This window comes from Sminthopsis crassicaudata, chromosome 4, assembly GCF_048593235.1.
Source record: "Sminthopsis crassicaudata isolate SCR6 chromosome 4, ASM4859323v1, whole genome shotgun sequence".
Taxonomy (NCBI): domain Eukaryota; kingdom Metazoa; phylum Chordata; class Mammalia; order Dasyuromorphia; family Dasyuridae; genus Sminthopsis; species Sminthopsis crassicaudata.
Window position 1 is genome coordinate 102,684,169 of NC_133620.1, and position 18,592 is coordinate 102,702,760.

The window sequence follows — 18,592 nt, forward strand, 5'->3', positions numbered from 1 at the left end:
AACAAGCATTGATTCATAGGAGCTTAGAATTTTGTAAATTTAATTCAAATTTACAGTTGAAGAAATCAAAGTCAGAGAATTTAAATCTACACAATTAACAAGCACATATTAGAAGAAGGATTTGGTTCCAAGTTTTCCTGACTCCAAGACTGAAACCCTTTTCAGCACACAATAATATATCTCTATTAAGTGGTTACTATGTACTATGTGCCAAGCATTGTGCGAGGTGTTAAGGATACAAAGGGACACAATGAAACCCTTCCTCCTTTGGAGACAGAAAGTATGTACATTTTTTTTAATGTATACAGAATAAACATAAGGTAGTTTAGGGAGAGAAGGGAAGAGAGATTGGGAAAAACTTTTTACCAAAGTGTACTTCTGAAGGAAGGAAGGATTCTCTGAGATAGAGTGGAAGAAAAACTGCATTCTGAGTTTGCAGGGAGATGGGAGAATTGTGTATGAGGGACAAAAGCTCAATTTGGTTGGACCATAGATCATGGTAAGGAGATTAATAAATAATAGAAAGGTAGGTTGGGGCCAGGTTTCAAAGAGTTTTAAAAGTCAAATATATGAGTTTAAATTTTAAGTAGTCATTGAAGTGTGTTGAATAGAGGAATGGCATAGTCAGATTTATTTTGATAGCAATGTGGAAAATGGATTAGGGGAAGAGACTTGAAGAAGGGAGAACAGTAATCCAGACAAGCAGTAATGAAAGACTGAATTATGATGGTGGCTATATGATTAGAGAGGAGAAGATGATTACAAGGTGTATGGAGGGTGAGATTTGAAAATGGATTTGATTTATGAGGGAGAGTAAAAACTTAAAGATAATGCCAAATTTATAAGCCTTGGAGATTGGGAGGATGGTGATACCCTTGACAGAAGTAGGGAAGTAGGGAAGACCAATGGTATTGATGTGAATTCTGAAACTCTCCCCTTGTCAGGAACTGCTAAAAATGCTCCTCCTGGGAGCTTAGTTTCCTAGATTGTCTTATTATCATAGTTAAGGCTATCATGATATTACCAGACTGCTGTGATTATAATCTTTCTTATTTATTTATTTATTTTTTTGCTATGGCAATTGGAGTTAAGTGACTTGCCCAGGGTCACACAGCTAGGAAGCGTTAAGTGTCTGAGGCCATATTTGAATTCAGGTCCTCCTACTCCAACTGGGACAACTAGCTGCCCCAATTATAACCTTTAAGATACTTTTAGGATACTTATAATGGGAACTTCCCAGACCGTTTTGTTAAGCCTTGATGGGAACCAGGCTTTCCCAGAATATCTTTAAGGCAGTCTCAATATCAACACACATCTTTTATCTCCCCAAATCTTCCTTGGTACTTCCTCTCCTCCCCTGAGAAACTCCTGAGGTTATATTTCCCCAATATATGATGTCCTCATATTGAAGATCTCTGCTAAGTCCTTTTCAGTACTAAACCCACTATGAAGTACTCTTTCTCTCCTCGGAGCATCTTCCCTTTAATGACATTTTCCTCTTTCCTATAACTAACTCTGATTAATCTACTAAATTCCTCTATGTATTTAGGATGCCAGTCAATGGTGTACTCCCAGCTCATAGCATATTCCTTTAATGGCTTCTTCCAAACCCCTCCCCTTGCTAACTCTATTTCCTTGCTCTCCCAAATCTATTTTTATTTACCACATCTGGTGACTATTTTACTTCTTCATTTTGTCTGTAACTTCTCTTAAATAAAGGCACTTTTTGGTAAATTTGTGAATTCATCACATATGCCCTGTGCCTTGTATTTTGAACTAGGAATTGCTACTTGGACCCCAATGATACTCGGTATCATTGATCAATAAAAAAGTCTGCCTGGATCTCCTGCTTCTGCTGAAGCAGATAGGCCCACTGACTTCTACCTTCTGTACTAAGACAAAGAAACAGGTCAAATAATGCAGAACAACCCTTGAAGCTTCTCTGGAAACTCAGCCCCCAGATACGGTGTCAATAGTCTAGTGTCAAGTATCAGAAGACATTGACTTCTCCTGGGAAGAACTAAAGCCACCAGTATGCTGGAAGATTTTTAAAAACTGGTTCTCCCCCCAAATGGACATATTTTAAAGTTGAATCTGCATTACTGATATTTTTCTAGCACTTTTAAAGCCTAGATGATTTACAAAACAATAAATCAAGCTTTCATTTATAATGTTTGCTGATTTCTGACCTGTAAATATTCACAGTGAAAATTTGACAATCTGGAGATCATATTGCTGGCTAAAGCTATACTCCAGGGCTGGTAAATGGCTAACCTTATTTGCAAGTCTGTTTTAATATAGACAAATCTCAAAAAGAGCTAGAAACGGATGTTAAATATTGAAGATAGAAAATATCTAGATCCTACTGGGTAATGACAAAGTGATAAAAGAAGGTAGTAGTCATAGGAGAGGCCCAGGGAGTGCTCTCCAAAGTCCATTCACTGCATCCATGTGGAAAAGTGTGAGAAGTGGGATTGAGTTCATCAGCCCACTTTACTTTAACCCTCCACACTTCTTCCCCTTTCAGAACAATAGCCTTCTTTTTATCCCTTCTGCACAAGTCCAGAACTGCATAGGGCATATATTTCCTATATTCTTTGGATCCATTAGCTGGCCGCGCTCATCAGACCAAAGAAACTCTGAACTGGGGCCACGAATGGCACTGGCATCAGAACCTAGAACCACAGTGGCTGAGCCTCCCTTGAAGAGCGGGTTTGGGCCAGGGATTTTAGGCAGAGATTCAAGCGGATGATCCTCCCAGCCTGAACCAGTTCCACCTGCATCACAGCCCCAGTCATTGCCAGTGACCTCAATCCAAGAAAATGAATCAGCTGTTCTCTAGCTCTAGGGGGAGGGGAGAGTAGAGCCAGCCAACCCATGACAGGTTTTTGAGGACTGCCCACCATCTGGGTGAGGAGAGGACAGGGACTTGGGTCCTTAGAATACTTCCAAGGTGAGACTCCTGGGGCTGCTTAGATGAGGTTGTTTCATCCAGTTTGTTGCCTCCGGGAATCTCCTTTGCTTATTGACAGCCACAAGTTAGAGAAAGAAAGGATGGGGGTGGGGCAACCAGGAGAACAAAGCAGATGGGGAGCAGTAAGATCCCTGCTTTTGTCCTATTTGTCCAGCCTTCCTTGCCTTAACAGGTAAGAGGAGGGGAGTATGAGTATGGGATCTCAGTGGGTGAAGGTTTCCCTGGACTAGAGGAAGTTGTGGGATTGAAGTAGGGTCCCCTCTTATTGCTTCTGCAAACCCTAAGTCAAGGCATTTCTGATAACATCCCCCAAAGGAGTAATAGAGGAGAGCTTAGAGAGCTAAGGTGAAATGAGAACCCCATAAAGAGAGTTTGGAGATGTTGGACTCCCCAAGTGGCAGAGAATCCCAAGTCTTCCTCTTCTTCCTCCAGGCAGCTCTCTGAGATTTTCACCCAATAACTAGTGAAGGGACAACCCTCCACATGGCCAGAGCTTGGCATCTTACCTGAAGGTATCACGAAGCTTTTTGCCCACTGGGTAAGTCCGGTCCTTCTTCTCAAATTCCTCATCAAAAAGGGTGAGGGAATATGCAGCTCGGTCTATCACGTATCGAGGTCTGGGCTGGTTCATGTCTGGGACTTCTATGAGCCCTGGTGGAGACAGAGGAGGTGATGGTGAGCGGGCATCTCTCCTCAGTACCAGCTGAGGCCTTCTCCCGCCTCTTGCTTTTTAGCTGCAGATCTATCCCTTAGCTTTCCCCCACCCCTTGAACTTGGGACTACCTCCCATCCAGGAAGGTGCCTCCCTCTTCTCTTTCAAGCCCTTCCATAGGACTCACTTCTTTGGCTCGACCTTCCCTCCCAGTGACTGATGAAGGAAACACGGGCCCTGGGAGATAGCTGGCACCCCACACTTATGAAATCATAGCATAGGACGAGAGAAGAAGGGTGGGAGCCAGGACAGCTCTGAGTTCAAGTTCCTCCTCAATCTCTGATTTCCAGCTGTTCCTCCCTCCTTACTAACTCCCAAGTCACTGCCTCTTTGTATATTGTTTCCCTTCTCATACTCTCATGAGAGAAGTCGATAAGTGGAGAGAAATTGTGCAAATAAACTGCCTGGAGGCAGTTTCTAATATAGCTTCCAACATGACCTCAGGAGGACCCTACCAGCCTAAGGTGTCAGAGCGAGGTGTCAGAATTAGGCGTCTAGGACTCCACTAACAGGTTTTCCTGGGACAATAGCTTGTTTGGGGAAATCTGGATGGGGCATGCCATCAGTTCTCACTCCTACAGTTTCCTGAGCCTAACCCTTTCCCCTCCCTTCTATACCATCTTTTTATCACCTTGGCCTTTTGACACTCCGTGGCTACATGCTAGAGGAAGTGCCTTTGGGGGGGGGGGGGGAGAATAGGGAACAGTGAGCTTCCCCTCTCTCGGGTAGGGAGAGACCAGATGGCTATGGGGGTGGTAATGGGGGTGTTTGACACTAGAACAAATGGGGGAAGGGAAGGGCAAGGTGTGGGTTAATGCTATGAGGAAGCCATGAGGGGACAAGTTGGGTGTTGGGGAGGGGGAGTAAAGAGTTGGAAGTAGGTGTGGCTGGTTTGGAAAATCATTTGATTTGGGTCTGAAACTGAGTAGCTACATAGAAGGCGGCTTGCCTCTCCTTCTTTGGCTAAGAGCCACTTGTCCATTTACCCATGGTGAAAACTGAAGTAATGCCAGGTGAGACTGGTTTTTTTTTTTTGTTGTTGTTGTTCACGACCAGTTTTCAGATAGGCGGTGGTGATGGTTGTCAAATTTGAATAAGTTAGTTGAAGGCACATGGTTAGCACAAGACTGGAAGTCCAAAAAATCTGAGCTCTAGCTGTAGTGCTAATTCACAATATGACTCCAGCCAAGACATTTTACTTTTCTGGGATTCAGTTTCCTTGTATTTATGCTAAAGAGGTTGATTAGATTAATGTTTCCTAGTTGCCAATCTAGGTCATATTTTTAAACCAGTCTTCAAATTTATTAACTGCCCTACTTTAAAATATCTCATAGGCTTGGGAGTGGGGTGAGAAAGTAAAACCCATCCCTCTCTTCTTGCCTCCGCCTCCCTTCTTTTTGTCAAATCCTGATTGAAGCTTCAAAAATGAAAATATTAGATGATGATGGAGAATTAAGTATTTTGCTAGGCCATGATACAGTTTGGGTTGTGAAACCCAAAGGTTTTATTTTATTTTTGACCACAGGCTAGCTAATCAAAGTGGTTATTTACTACCAAAGTTTCTGGAGGAAAGGAGAAACAGGAGGATGACAACCCAGATCATACCAATAATAATAGCTAACTTTCATAGGGTGTGTGTTGTGTGTATGTGTGTGTGTGTGTGTGTGTGTGTGAGAGAGAGAGAGAGAGAGAGAGAGAGAGAGAGAGAGAGAGAGAGAGAGAGAGAGAGAGAGAGAGAGAGAAAGAGAATTGGGATAAGTGACTTGTCAGAGTCACACGCTACTAATGTCTGAGGCCACATTTGAACTCAGGCCCTCCTGATTTTAGGTCAATGCTCTAATCCATTGTGCATCTAGTTGTCCCCTGTTCACGTTCATAGAAGCAGTGAGGTAACACAATGGATAGAGCACTGGACTTGAAGTTATAAGGACTTGAGTCTCATGTGCGCTGTGTGATCCTGGGCAAGTCATTTAACCCTGTTTGCCTCAGTTTCCTCATCTGTAAAATAAACTGGAGAGGAAATAGCCATCTACTTCAGTATACTTGCCAAGAAAAATCCTTAATGGGGGTTAGAAAGATTTGGACATAATTGAAACATCAATGACATTTTCATAGAGTTCTTTTAAGGTTTGCAAAGTACATTACAAATATTTCATTTTATCCTCACCAAATCCTTGGGAGGTAGGTTCTGTTATTATTCCCATTTTACAGATGAAGAAACTAAGGCTAGCAGAGTTTAAGTGACAGGCCCAGGGTCTAACAGTAAGAATGGGAGGTGAGATTATGGCTCAGATTTTCCTGACCCAAAGTCTAATACTCTGTCCACTAAACCACTCAGGATCATAGATTTAGGATCAGAGACCTCAGAGGACATTATAGTCCAACTCCCCCTCTTTATGGAGGAGGAAACTGAGGCCCAGAAAAGGGACTTTTTTTTGGCCTACAGCCACATAAAGCTGGCTACTCTCCTTGGCTGCAGCCTTCCTTCTAAATAAGGGTAAGGGGAAATTAAAGTGAGAGGGGGAAAATGGAAGTGGACACATGTCATATGTGTCCATTCACTTGAAAGAAAGGAGGGGAGTGGTTGGGTGACTTCACAGGCTTAGTCTTTCAAGGGCTGGTTGAGTGATGGATAGTGGTGACTTGACAAGCTATTAGGAGTTGTTTGAAACCCTTCTGAGAAAACATGGGGGTAGCTTCCCCACCCAGCTTCTTCTTTCTATCCTCTCAGGTCTTAGCACGTACTGATTTGTTTAGGATCCCAGAGTAATGGTATGGTTTACAAGAAATAAGGCTGGTTTCTCAGAGACCCCACAGTAACTAACTGGTCTTTAAACTCATTTCTATGGGAAGTCTAACCAATTCCTCTCAAGGTGATAGCTCCAAAAGGACTCACTGACATTGAACTGAAAATGGCTTAGCTGAGAGACATAATGTTAGGAATTGGACTTGGAGTGAGGAAGGCTTTGACTTAAATTCTGACTCTGACACCAGCTTTGTGATTGGAAAAATCCCTTGACCTTGCTGTGTGTGTTTCCTATGAGATGGAGGCAGTGGCAGTTGTCCCTGAAGTCCCTATCTCCCAGGGCTGCTATGAAGTTCATATAAGATAGGATATCTTTGCTAACTTTAAAGTGCTATATAAACATTAAGAGGAATTTGGGGTTACCTGCTAAGCTGGGTGACCTTGCTTTAGTGACGTGCAATAGGTTGCAGTGTTTTGGGAGAAACTTTCCTAGTCTTTATTGAAAGGCCAGAAAACTGTTGCTGTGGGTTTTTGTTGTTGTTGTTGTTTATTTGTTTTTTGTTTTGCTTGCAATAAAAACTAACCTTTATTTAAAAACTAGATGTTCTAGTCATTGTGAAAATTAAACTCATCTTCTTCCCCAATCAAACTCCTCCTCCAGACTTCCTATTTATTTTAATGACACCACCATCATCTTCTCTGTCACTCAGCCTCGAAACCTCAGAGTCATCATTGTCCCCACCCTGTCCTCACCCCCACATCCAAACAGCCAACAAGACCTGTCAATAATTCCTTTGTAATACCTTTCATGCATCTGTCCCTTTCTTTCCATTCCTACTAGCACCTTCCTTCAAGTCTTGGTCACCTCTCACCTAGATTACTATCATCGTCTCCTAACTGACCTCTCTGCTTCCAGTCTCTCTGGGTTCAATTCATTGTTGGCAGATTGATCATAAAACATCGCTTTGTACACATAACTCACCCCCTCAAAATATTTTCATACCCTTTTTTTTTTTTTTGCCTATAGGATCAAATCATCTGGACTCTTTAATTTTGCAAAATCCTCCATCGTCTAGTCCCAACTTACCTGCTCAAGCTGTTCCCTATCTGGAGCTTTACATTCTAATCACACTTAATACTGTCCCCAAATAGCTTGTGAACATATTCCTTCTTCTGAACTCATGGAATTGTCATTTTCTTTTTCCTCTCTGCCTATTTGGAACTTGCCCTTCAAAAACTTACCTTTAAAACCCAACTCAGATTTGCCTTCTTTAAACCCTCCTCTGACCTCCCCAGACCATAGTAATGTTTCTTCTGGAAAGACATAAAGAGTCCTTTCTCCCTGTATCATTCACTTGGTTCTTACCTTCTGTTATGTTGTATTGTTATCTTTTTATCTGTGTATATCTCATCTCCCTAACTAAACTTTAAGTTCTTTAAAGGGAGAGGTCATATTATATTTTATCTTGAGAGGGAACAAGATATAGTAGATAAAGATAAAGACTTTTCACCACAAAGATCTGAGTTTAAGTTTTTATTTGCTGTATGACCCTGGGAGAGTAATTTTCCTCATCTGTAAAATAGGAGATTGGACTAGATGACCCTCATGGTCCTTTCCCATTTTAAACTCATTATCATTTGATTCCTCAGTGGCTTCTACCTTGCCTGCACATAGAACCATAAGATATTGAAATGAAACCTAGAAGCTATATCCAAACCCTTCATTTTACAGATGGATGGTCTTTTGCCATCTCTGAACCTCAGTTTCTCCATCTGTAAATTCTGTTCCTTGAATCAGGTTAGTGGAGAGGAAGGCATTTATCACACAATCCAATTTTCAATGGGAAGTGAAGGAAGATAATGTGGAGATAGTATGGTAAAGTGGAAAGCAAGGTAAAGAATAGCAGAGCTAGGATTCTAATTTAGGTCTTCTGGTTTTAAATCTAGGACTCTTTCCCCAATACCATTCTGCCTTCCTAAGAAGATGCTTAATATGTACTTGTTGATTGAGCAATTAGATGGGGTTTTTTTTGGCTATTTTCCCTACGGGTAAACAGCTTAGTTTCAGTCCTGAGGCAAGATGGTAATAGAGGAATGAGCACTAGACTTTCCACTTGTGTGTGCTTAGGAAAGTCACTTCTAAGTCTCAGTTTCCTCATGTAAAATAGTGGAGCTGGACTAGATGGTCTTTAAAGTTCCAAAGTCCCAAAGTCTATGACTTCAGTCCTATAAAATGGGGACAATAATAGTTGTATTTCTTAGCTCACTGGAGTTGACCTGAGGAAATTATCTTGTCATATAAATTTTAACTGTTGATATTATCGCTATTAGCTCAGTTCACTGATTCAGATGAAGCTTTGCTCCATTCCCTAGCTATTAGGCTTTTCAGCATCATATTCTAATCTTGGCTGTTGCTGCTTTTTGGCTTTAGCCTTTTCTGATTACCACTCTGACTCCTGGGTGGGTTTTAGGCATGTGAAAAGGAGGATAGTGAAGGGTGGGGAAATTCTTAATGAAAAAACCTTCCTGAGAGCAGCAGTAGAATGACTCACTCTAGTTGTGGTGTACTATTTCAATGGAATCCTACTGTGCTATAAGAAATGATGAGCAGGATGATTTCAGAAAATCTGGGAAGACTTATATAAACTGATCCACAAAGAGAAGTGAGCAGAACTGGGAGAAGATTGTAGACAACAGCGATATGATCAGCTGTGAATCATGTTACTCTACAATATAATAATCTAAGATAATTCCAAAGGATCCATGATGAAAAATGTTATTTACTCAGAGAGGTGAACTGATGAGCTCTGAATACAGATTAAAATACAGTTTTTTTCACTTTTTTTGATAGCATGGCTAATATAGAAATGTTTTGCATAAATTATATCATATTGCTTGCCTTCTCAATGGGTGAGGGTGGGGCAGGAGGGAAAGAGATAATTAAGAACTCAAATTTAAAAAATGTTAAATATAAGTAAGTTTATTTTTTATAAAAAAAGAATAATTCATTGTTGAATTCTCCTTCTGTGGGGCCTCCTTGAGGACAGATGGACGGACACAGGGAAAGAATATACCCAAAGAACAATAGCGGATAGATTTTTATAGCCTTGTGGGGACTGGAAAATGTGCTACCATCCTTTGCCACATGTAATTTGCCCAAATTCTGCTCCTTCCATCGGGTTGGTGTAGGGAGGAAGATTTCAGCCTTTTTACACAATCCAATTTGCAATACAAAGTGAAGGAAGATGATGCAGAGATCATGTGGTAAGATGGAAAGCATGCTTGATTTGGGTTCAAATCTTAGCTTTGGTCTAAGCCATGTGAACTTGGGTGAAACACTTACTATCTAGCAGCAGCTGGTGATGTAGTGTATAGATTACTGGATCTGGAATCGGAAGACCTGAGTTCAACTCAGACGCTGGACAAGTCATTTAATTTCTGCCTCAGTTTCCTCAAATGTAAAATTGAGCCCTTGCCTCTCAGAACTGTTGTGATCAAGTGAGATAATATTCTAAAACAGTTAGCACAGTACCTAGCACAAGGGGGTACTTCAAAGATACTCATTTCCTTCCTTTCTTTCTTGCTCCCTCTTTGGCTCTCACGTTCTTGTTTGCAAAGTAAAGAGGTTATATTCTATAGTTTGTAAGGTTCTTTCCCACTTTAGCTCTATAATGCTATGATCCTGCCTGCTGGTAAAACAGAGGTTCAGTACTACCTTTGTAGGAAGGCACATTATAAACACTTAATGAATATTTTTGATTGACTGAGGGCATTTCTATGGTTCATAGGAACTATGTGATACCTCTATCCCTTGGAAGAATTAGACTTCCTGGATTTGGCTTCTGGGTCCTGGAGTCCTGGGTGAGCTTGGGCATGAATTCTGTCCTCATTCCTCCAATCATGGCTCTCTGGACTCATGACTGCAAAAGTTCCAAACCCCCAACTCTGAGAGTTGAGTAGAGAAGGAGCCTGTCATACTTCCTAATTACAAGAATAATGTTTGAAATGGGGTGGAACTTAGGAAGGAAGGCTATTTCAGACCATGATAGGAGGGAAAGCATTGCCTCTTGGGAAATGTAGATGTTAGAAAGGGTCTTCTTGGGGTGGGTACAGGGTTCCTGCGTGGGCCTCTGGGATAAGGTCCCTGAAAAGTCAAGCTGTGGGTGGCTAATCTTGGGAGGGAGAAAATGAGAGGTAGAGAGCTGTAGGGAACGTGAGGACTCAATCCTTAGTTAAACAAACATGCAGCCTGGGAAGCTGATGTCAGGATCTCTGAAAAAAAGAAAAAAAGTCAAGTGCTCTATTACAATTGGTGTGTATCAGTGAGACCTGCCTCAGATCAAACAGTCTCAGGTCCCTTTGAGGTCCCTCAGCACCTAGGAATGAATAGCAGGTGCCATGTGACACCACTAGGAACAAAGGGGAGATCCCCTCACCCACCCATGGCCTGGAGAATGAAACTGAGTCTCCCCCAGTACTGTGGGAGTTAAGGAACAAAAGATGTGGGGGAGAATTTCAGCTGGGAGACTGGGGGGGGGAGAAGGACTCAAGGACTTGTGGCAATGGCTAGGGAATTGGGGCTTCTGGGGACAGGAGTCCCCCATGCCCTCATCCCCTTCATTCATAGGAAGAAGACATCAGAATGCAAAACTTGGTAAAAGAAGGAGCCTGAGATTGGGACAAAGCTATTCCAGGTTCCTTAAGATACCAGATAGAGGATTGGTATAGAGCAAAGAGGAAATGGGGGAAATGGCTATTATTGAGTGGACAGAGGCTGTGGAATCTACTCTTCTCACTAAATATCTCTTCACTCACTCCCATTCCTCCCCACCCCCCTCCTCTACCTTTTTCAAGTTCCAGATTTCTCGCTCAGACTTTTGACTTCCTCATGATCAAACCAGAGCATTCATAAGACCATCAATTTAGAACAATTTTTGCAGATAAGGAAACAGAGACCCAGAGTGATTGTGAAACCAACATCATTATGGAGAAGTAACCATTGATAGGAAGCCAGCTTTAGAATCAAGAAGTCTGACATTAATAAGTTTTTGACAACAATCAAGTCACTTAACCTCTATAAGCCACAATTTGGTAGGGGAAAGGGACCAGGAATGAGGCAAGACTATAGTTTGATCATGGGCAACTCTCTAAAATTATAGATAAGTGGCTCATCTGTATCAGTGGAAGGACATTTAACAGTGAAAGTTCTTTAAACGCATGAAATCACATCTGGTCTAAAAAAAAAAAAAAAAAAGTTGTTTTTAGTGGAGAAGAAAGCCTTGACTTTTTGTTCATGTTTTGGAGATTTTAGTGGTCTGTGAATCTCATTAGGAGCTTTGCACAGCCATGGGTTTATCTGGTTTGCCCTGGGGGACAATATGACTCCCAGGTTCTCTTCCTGGCTCTGTCTCTGACTGCTGTGTGACCTTGGATAAACTACCCAATCTCTCTCCCCTCTCCTCCTTCCACGTTATGTGTAACTTGGAAAGAGCTGTCCACTTCCCCTTATTTTATCCAAGTCTCTCCCCCCAGTTTTCCAAGACTAGTGAAGAAAGAATGTGATTTACTGGGGAGATAGGTAACAAAGCAATCAGGCAGAATGAGGGATAAGCGAGGCACTCTTGTGGAGTGTGTAGAATTAGTTATGGAGGATAGGTCTCAAACTCACTATGGAATCTGGGCCCTTATAACCTCCCCATCCATAACCCGGGCAGGTGGGTTTCTCTTTATCAGTCTTTAACTCTTATTACTAGTCTTTTCTTCTGACAATCACTATCCTAAGAGTAAAAGTCACTTAAAAGTTTCCCCTTGGTCCTGGCTGCTGGAGAACTCCTCTATAGTCTGAGGGATCTAGGAGATCCAGTTTATCAGGGGTAGACTGGGACAGGGGAGACAGAAGGAGAGAGGTTGATTTGAGATAAAGTTTTCAGGATGAGTGAGATGTTGAAGATAACTAGTTATCCATGGAATTTTACTAATGATTTCTCCTGCCTCCTTTGACTCCTCATAGCTTTCTGACTTTGTCATTTTTGAATGTTAAGAATTTGCTCCTTTACACCTATAGAATTCCAAGAGTTATTCTTTCTCTCATCCCAATCCCACCCCAACTTCTCCAACCTGAGATTAAAGAAAATGCTGTTAGAATTTTCTTTTCCTGAAGACTTCCTCTTAAAATTAAATTAAAATTATTTCCATGATCAGACATCTGTTTCCCCCCCCTTCTTTCTATTTCCCTCCCCACTGGAATGAAAGGACAGAAAAACCCCCTTGCAATACATTTAAATAGTCAAGGAGAGCCCATTTCTGCACTGAACTCATCCAAAAATATTTCTGCAACTTGTTCCCTGAAGAATTTTGTGAGCAAGGCTATCAACTGCCTTTGATGGTTTAAAGCTGATCTACCTGGAGTAATTAGTCTCCAGTAATTAGTCTACCTGAAAATTAGTCTCCAGCTCAAGAAAACTAAAGCAGAGGGCCAGAGGACAGAGATCATCCTTTTCCTGGGTCATGGACGTGATATTGGAGATCTTTCTCTCAAAAAGAGGGGATAGGAATTGTAGTCCTGATTTGGAAAAACACTGAAGTCCTCCTCCTGGCCATCTCATTGGGGTTTTAGTATAGTTTGAGGATAGGTTTGGTGAACAGGACCCCAGTGCTTTAGCAAAGGAAGTGTCTAAGGAGGGAGGAAACCTTGCTTATTTGGATAAGCCATTCTTCAAAGGTTTGGCTCTAGCTAACTCCTGGCTGTTAACCTCTGACCTCAAAGGTCTTACCTCTCTAGCTTCTAATCAATAGGTCACTGAGGGCAGCCAAAAGTAACCCGGAACAATAGTTACTCTGCCACTCTCTGTTCAGAAATCTATAAGGGACAGTATCTGTGGTACAACTATCTCATTTAGCAATCTATGAAAAAATTCAGGAGATAGAAAATGACTCGATCAACATCTGAAGAATTGGGATATGAACCCAAGTTTCTTCATGTCTTTTAGTTCTGTCCTTTTTTCTCTCCATCTGCTCTCTATTACACATTTTTACTGGTCCTTGGAAGCCTCAAGTCATTGTCCTTTATGAAGATCCTGCCTTGCTGAGGCTCCCAGTTGGAATTCAAAATCCTTGACTTCTCCTGAGACGTGGGCTACAAGTTGATGTTTTGCCCCTCTCCATAAGGGTGTTTCTTTTTCATGGGAGAGTGGTGCTTCCTTGCCTGTTCTAACTTCTCAGAAATCATCTGCATATGTTAGATCCATCTACTTGTATGAGAAAAGTTTTAGGGATGGGGAGGTGGTTGGAGAGGAAACATGCTGGGATAATTTGGTCTGGTTAGAGGTTCATAATAATAATAATGATAGCTAGCATTTATATAGCACTTTAAGGGTAACAAATCATATGACAAACATCTCATTTTATTCCTCATAATAGCCCTGAGAGCTAGCTATTATCACTCCAATTTTACATAGAAGGAAACTGAAGCAGACAGTTTAGGTGACTTAGCTAGTGAGTGAGTACCTGTGGCTAGATTTGAACTTGGACCTCTCTCATTCCTAGTCTAATACTCCCAAGAAAAAAAGGAGAGATGGAGTCTGGGCTACAGAGGCTGAGATCTCTGAGAAAACTATCCAATAGTTTTTCCTCTTCCTTTTCCCTTCTCTCCAAGAAGCTTTTAGAAAGTAAGTAGGTAGCTCTCCTTTCTCTCTGGGGGATAAAGTTCCTGATACACTTCTACCTTAAGCATTACCTTCTTTCCCACTCAGAACCACAGATTCTTACAATGTCAGGACTGGAAAGAGATCATAGAAGTCATATAGTCTATTCTACTGAAGTATGTATGGTGGAAAGATCACTGGAACTTGGAACATTGAACAGGAGAGTCATAAGATCTGAGATTGTTTCCTGGCTCTGTCCTTCGCTATCTGTGTGACCTTGTTATGGCTGATCCTCAGTTCCTTTTTCTGAAAAATGGAAGAGTTGGACTGAATGACTTCTAAAATCCTTTCCAGCTCTCTATATTGATAATCCTATGGTTTTACAGAGAAATAAACTGGGAAAGGAAACTTCTCCCTTCAGAAGGAAAATGCCTTATTCAATATCACTTAATAAGTAGTGGTAGAGCTAAACCCTGGCTGCACCTCAGGTTTTCTTTCCATCATCCTTTCTATCAATCAATCTAGTAGTCAACAAGCATTTATTAACCACCTGCTATCTACCAGACACTATCTTCATTCATAGAAGGTTCATTCCTATCCCCTTTACCCAAACGACTCTAATAACCCAGCATAAATAGGAATAACACCAGCAGAGGTGCAGAAAGAGGGGCCAAAACCCACAGCAATGAAATAGATTGCTGACCTGTGCTGAGTGACCACAGTGCTGATTATACTGGAGAGCACTGCCAGAGAAGGGCACAGCACCCCCTGGGAATGGCGGGAGGGGAGAGGGAAGCTGGCTCTGGGACAATGACTACAAACCACTGCTATCCTTCCCACCTGAGCTCAAGTTGGCACGGTTTGCCAGTCCGTGCCCAGCCTTTCTCAGTCCCCCTGCCCTCCCAGTGTATCCTGTCCCCCTCCCATCCCTGGTGCCGGCCCTTGGAGATTCTCCCCACCTCCATTAAAGAGGGGTGGGCTGGGATGGGGACTGCTTACCAGGGAGAGAGCAGAATGGGGCAGGGCTCCAGGCAGCAGAGAGGTGTTCCAGGAGGTGTGTGAAAGGGCTCTGCTCAAATATTCCAGAGAGGCGATTTATAAATAACCTCGCCCCCGGTCTGGAGGGCCAACCTCAGTACCTGATTGGCTCTTAGGGGAAGTGATTATGAACTGTACACCACAGCTCAGCTCCAGGAGATAGGAAAATGAGATAAGCAGAGAAGGTCCCAAGTGAACAACCCTGTTGTTGTTTCACCTGGGAGAAGGCCTGTTTGATGAGAGCCTGGCACTTCCTAAATCTACCCCAGACAATAGGTCACATTCAACTGGGGGGCCCGCCCCGGAGGCTCCCCCAAGGCGGCAGGCCTAAGAGAGGGAGGGTGACTGAGGCAGGTTTCTTGGAGAGCCCCCCTCCTGCCCTGGGGCTGGGGTCACCAGGCCAGAAGGGCCTCTTGGACAATGGAGCCCATTGAGGCCTGTGGCTGTACGTGTGTAAGGGAGGGGATCCCTCTGCTATTCTGCTTTGAAGATGAGGAAGCCAAGAGGAAGAAAGTTTGCTCTGGGTTTCCCAGTATCAAGAAGAAAAGGGGAAAAAAAATCTCTAGGAGGCCCCAAGAGAGCCCTGGGGAGGCTTTGGAGGTAAGGTAAGAACACTGGGCTGCAAAAGGGGTAAGACCTGGGTTCTGGGTCCATTTTGTTTCTGACCTTAACCTCTAGTCTCTTAAACTATCTGGTCCTTAATTTTTCCTTTGGTACAATGGATGTTTGTACTTGATTTTCCCAGATTTCAAATGAAAGATGAAATTGTAGTGAGAAAGGGATTGGGATGTAAAGATTTAAAGAAACACAAATGATTATTCTTGAGGAAAGCTGATCTTCTAACGCGATGTCTCTGGATTCTGCTGTCCCTGTAAAGGGGCTAGGAGTTAATGCCCTCCCGAGTCCCAATATTAGAGGAACATATTCTTCCCTTGAAATATTTTCCTTACTATATAGCTAGAGTTAGTTGCTTATTCTTTCTTACCTTAGAGAGTTGTGAGGAAAGCTTTGTGTAACTTTAATATGCTATATAGAACAATAGGGTTTTTTTTAGTCCAATGCCTCATTTTATAGATACAAAAGGCTTAGAGAGATTAATTGGTTTGCCCAGAGTGACATATTTTGTAAGAGATTAAGGTAAGATTTGAATTCAGATCTTTCTGATTTTCCAGTCAGCATTTTATCCATTACACCCCAAGCCTTGAGTTATCATTTATTAGTATTAGTTCCTATTCTGGAGCTTTAGAAGATTAGGGGAAGGCAGTGAGGGGAAGAGGAGAGAGAATAGGTGATACTGTCCCTGCTTCTTGGGTGGGGGATGCACAATTGGATACTCAGACCCAAGTGATGTTCCTAGTCAACAGGTGAGGTACTGCTCTTGTTCCACCTTGTTCTTACAAGTAGACTGGCTATTGATGGAAGAGGTAAGTTCTTGATGGATGTCCTGAAACACTGGAGGATCTTGTAGACCTCATCCCACTGCCTGATTATTAGCGAGGGGGTCAGGGTGAAGTTTGAAGAGAGAGGTAGATGGAGAACAGATACTGGGCAGATTTGAGCACAGAGTTTGCTTTTGATAAAGCTATGGTAGGAGTCTAAATTCAGGTAATGGGAGTGGGAGAAGAGAAGAACCAAAGAGGGAGAAAAAATTCACTAGCAATAGATGTGGAATAAAGGCATTATCTTTTTCTTCTTGACAGGAATATAAGACTGATCCATCAAGGAGATGCCAAAAGATGTCGAATATCTGTTTTCAGCAAGTTATTTGACAGATTCTCTGATCTAACTTATTTCTTCTTTAGCACATCCTCCACACACCTGTCAAAGTGAAATTCTTAAAGCATGGGTACCATGGCACTACCAGCTAAATAAACTCCAGTGCATCTAGGATCAAGTAAAAATCTTTTATTTGGCCTTTAAAACACTTCAAAGCCTACTTTTTCCAGGTTCATAATACATTACTTCTTTTTGTACTCTCCTTTCCAGCCAAATAGATCACCTTGCTGCCTCTGGTATATAATTTTTCATGAGCCACCTCAGTGCCTTTGCATAGACTGTCTCCCATGCCTGGAACCTGTCTTTTTCTTCCTTCTGCCTTTTAGAATACCTTCAAAACCCAGTTTAAGTGCCATTTTTTCTTATCTTATATTACAGCTATTTGTACTGTGCCCCCTAAAATCACTCTGTCTTTTACTTCTCTGTAAGCCTGTTGTGCCCTTCCAGTAGAATATAAACTCCCTGAAGGTAAATCACTTTGTTATTCTTGTTCCCAGAGACAAGCTGAGTTCTTGGACCATATTAAATGCTAAATAAAATTTGCTTTTTGATTGAAGCTATCTTTGTAAATAAAACAGAGACCAAAGGGGTATTAAATTGATAAATGCTACAACCTTAAAAGCGGGGATATGGAAAGAGGTACTTGGTGTGAGTGTGAAGGGCTCTGTCCTTGGTCCTATTCAATTCAATAATTTCAATGTACATTAAGCTGTCTTTGACACTGGGGCAACTAGGTGGTACAATGGAAAAAGCTCCAGGCCTGGAGTCAGAAAGACTCATCTTCCTGTGTTCAAAATTGGATTCAGACACTTACTAGCTATGTAATTTTGGGCAAGTAGTGGTAGTGATAATAATGATGATAATGATAGCTGGCAATTAAATAACACTTTTTTTAGACCAGACCTGTGATTTCATTGATGGAAAGAATGTCTAGTGAGAGAAGTTCCTCCTCTAATGTAGAGTAGCTCCTGTCCTGTAACCGATACACTTAAAGATTTGCAGGCCCCTAGAATTTAAATGACCAACCCAAGCTCACACAGTCAGTATATTTTTAATACCAAATGTTATCTTACTTCTCCCTGACTCCTAGGTCACTTTTTAAGCCACTACGCAATGCTATCTCTCACTTTAAAACTTGCAAAAGTTTTATATACATTATCTATCTGCCCAACAAATCTGTAAAGGTCAGAACTACTAATGTCACCACTGATGTCATTTTCTCCATTTTACAGATGATGAAACTGAGGTTGACTTAAGTCAACTAATGGTTACCAGCAAGTAAATATCAGAATCAGGATTAGACCCTTAGTCTTTAGACTTCCAAGTTCAGGACTTTCTGGGCTTTTTCTCTTGATTGATATTGAAAAATGGAGGATAAATCAATTCCTTCATCCTGTCCTACTGAGCATCCACCATCCATGAGGAAATATGTTAATTTGAAAGGGATACAAAGAAAAGTTAGAAAGTCCTTAACCTCAAAAATGAGTAGCACAGTGAATAGAGCATTAGATTTGAAGCAGGAAGATTCATCTTTCCAAGTTCAAATCTGGCCTCAGACACTTACTAGCTTATGATTCTGAGTAGATCTCTTTACCAGCTTTGCCTCAGTTTTATCATGTAGAAAATGAGCAAAGAAGAAAATAGCAAACCACTTCAGTATCTTTGCCAAAAACCATCAGCATTTTATGTTACTAACAAAATCC

General features: G+C 41.8%; 1 protein-coding gene across 4 annotated transcripts in view; it reads right to left on the reverse strand.

Moving 5' to 3' along the window:
• Window positions 1–15,140, reverse strand: part of SLC26A9 (solute carrier family 26 member 9) — a 39,560-nt gene extending 24,420 nt beyond the window's left edge. For 2 of the 4 annotated variants that reach the window (XR_012489075.1, XM_074308976.1), the window contains exon 1: window positions 3,481–3,625. Coding sequence is in view for 3 of the 4 variants with exons in the window: in XM_074308976.1 (XP_074165077.1) it covers window positions 3,481–3,605 (125 nt within the window). In the remaining variant the exon portion in view is untranslated. Of the gene's footprint in view, window positions 1–3,480; window positions 3,626–3,813; window positions 3,833–15,074 lie in introns of those variants that run through there. The other 2 variants (XM_074308974.1, XM_074308975.1) reach the window with 2 other exon arrangements.
• Between the last annotated feature and the right edge of the window lie 3,452 nt (window positions 15,141–18,592).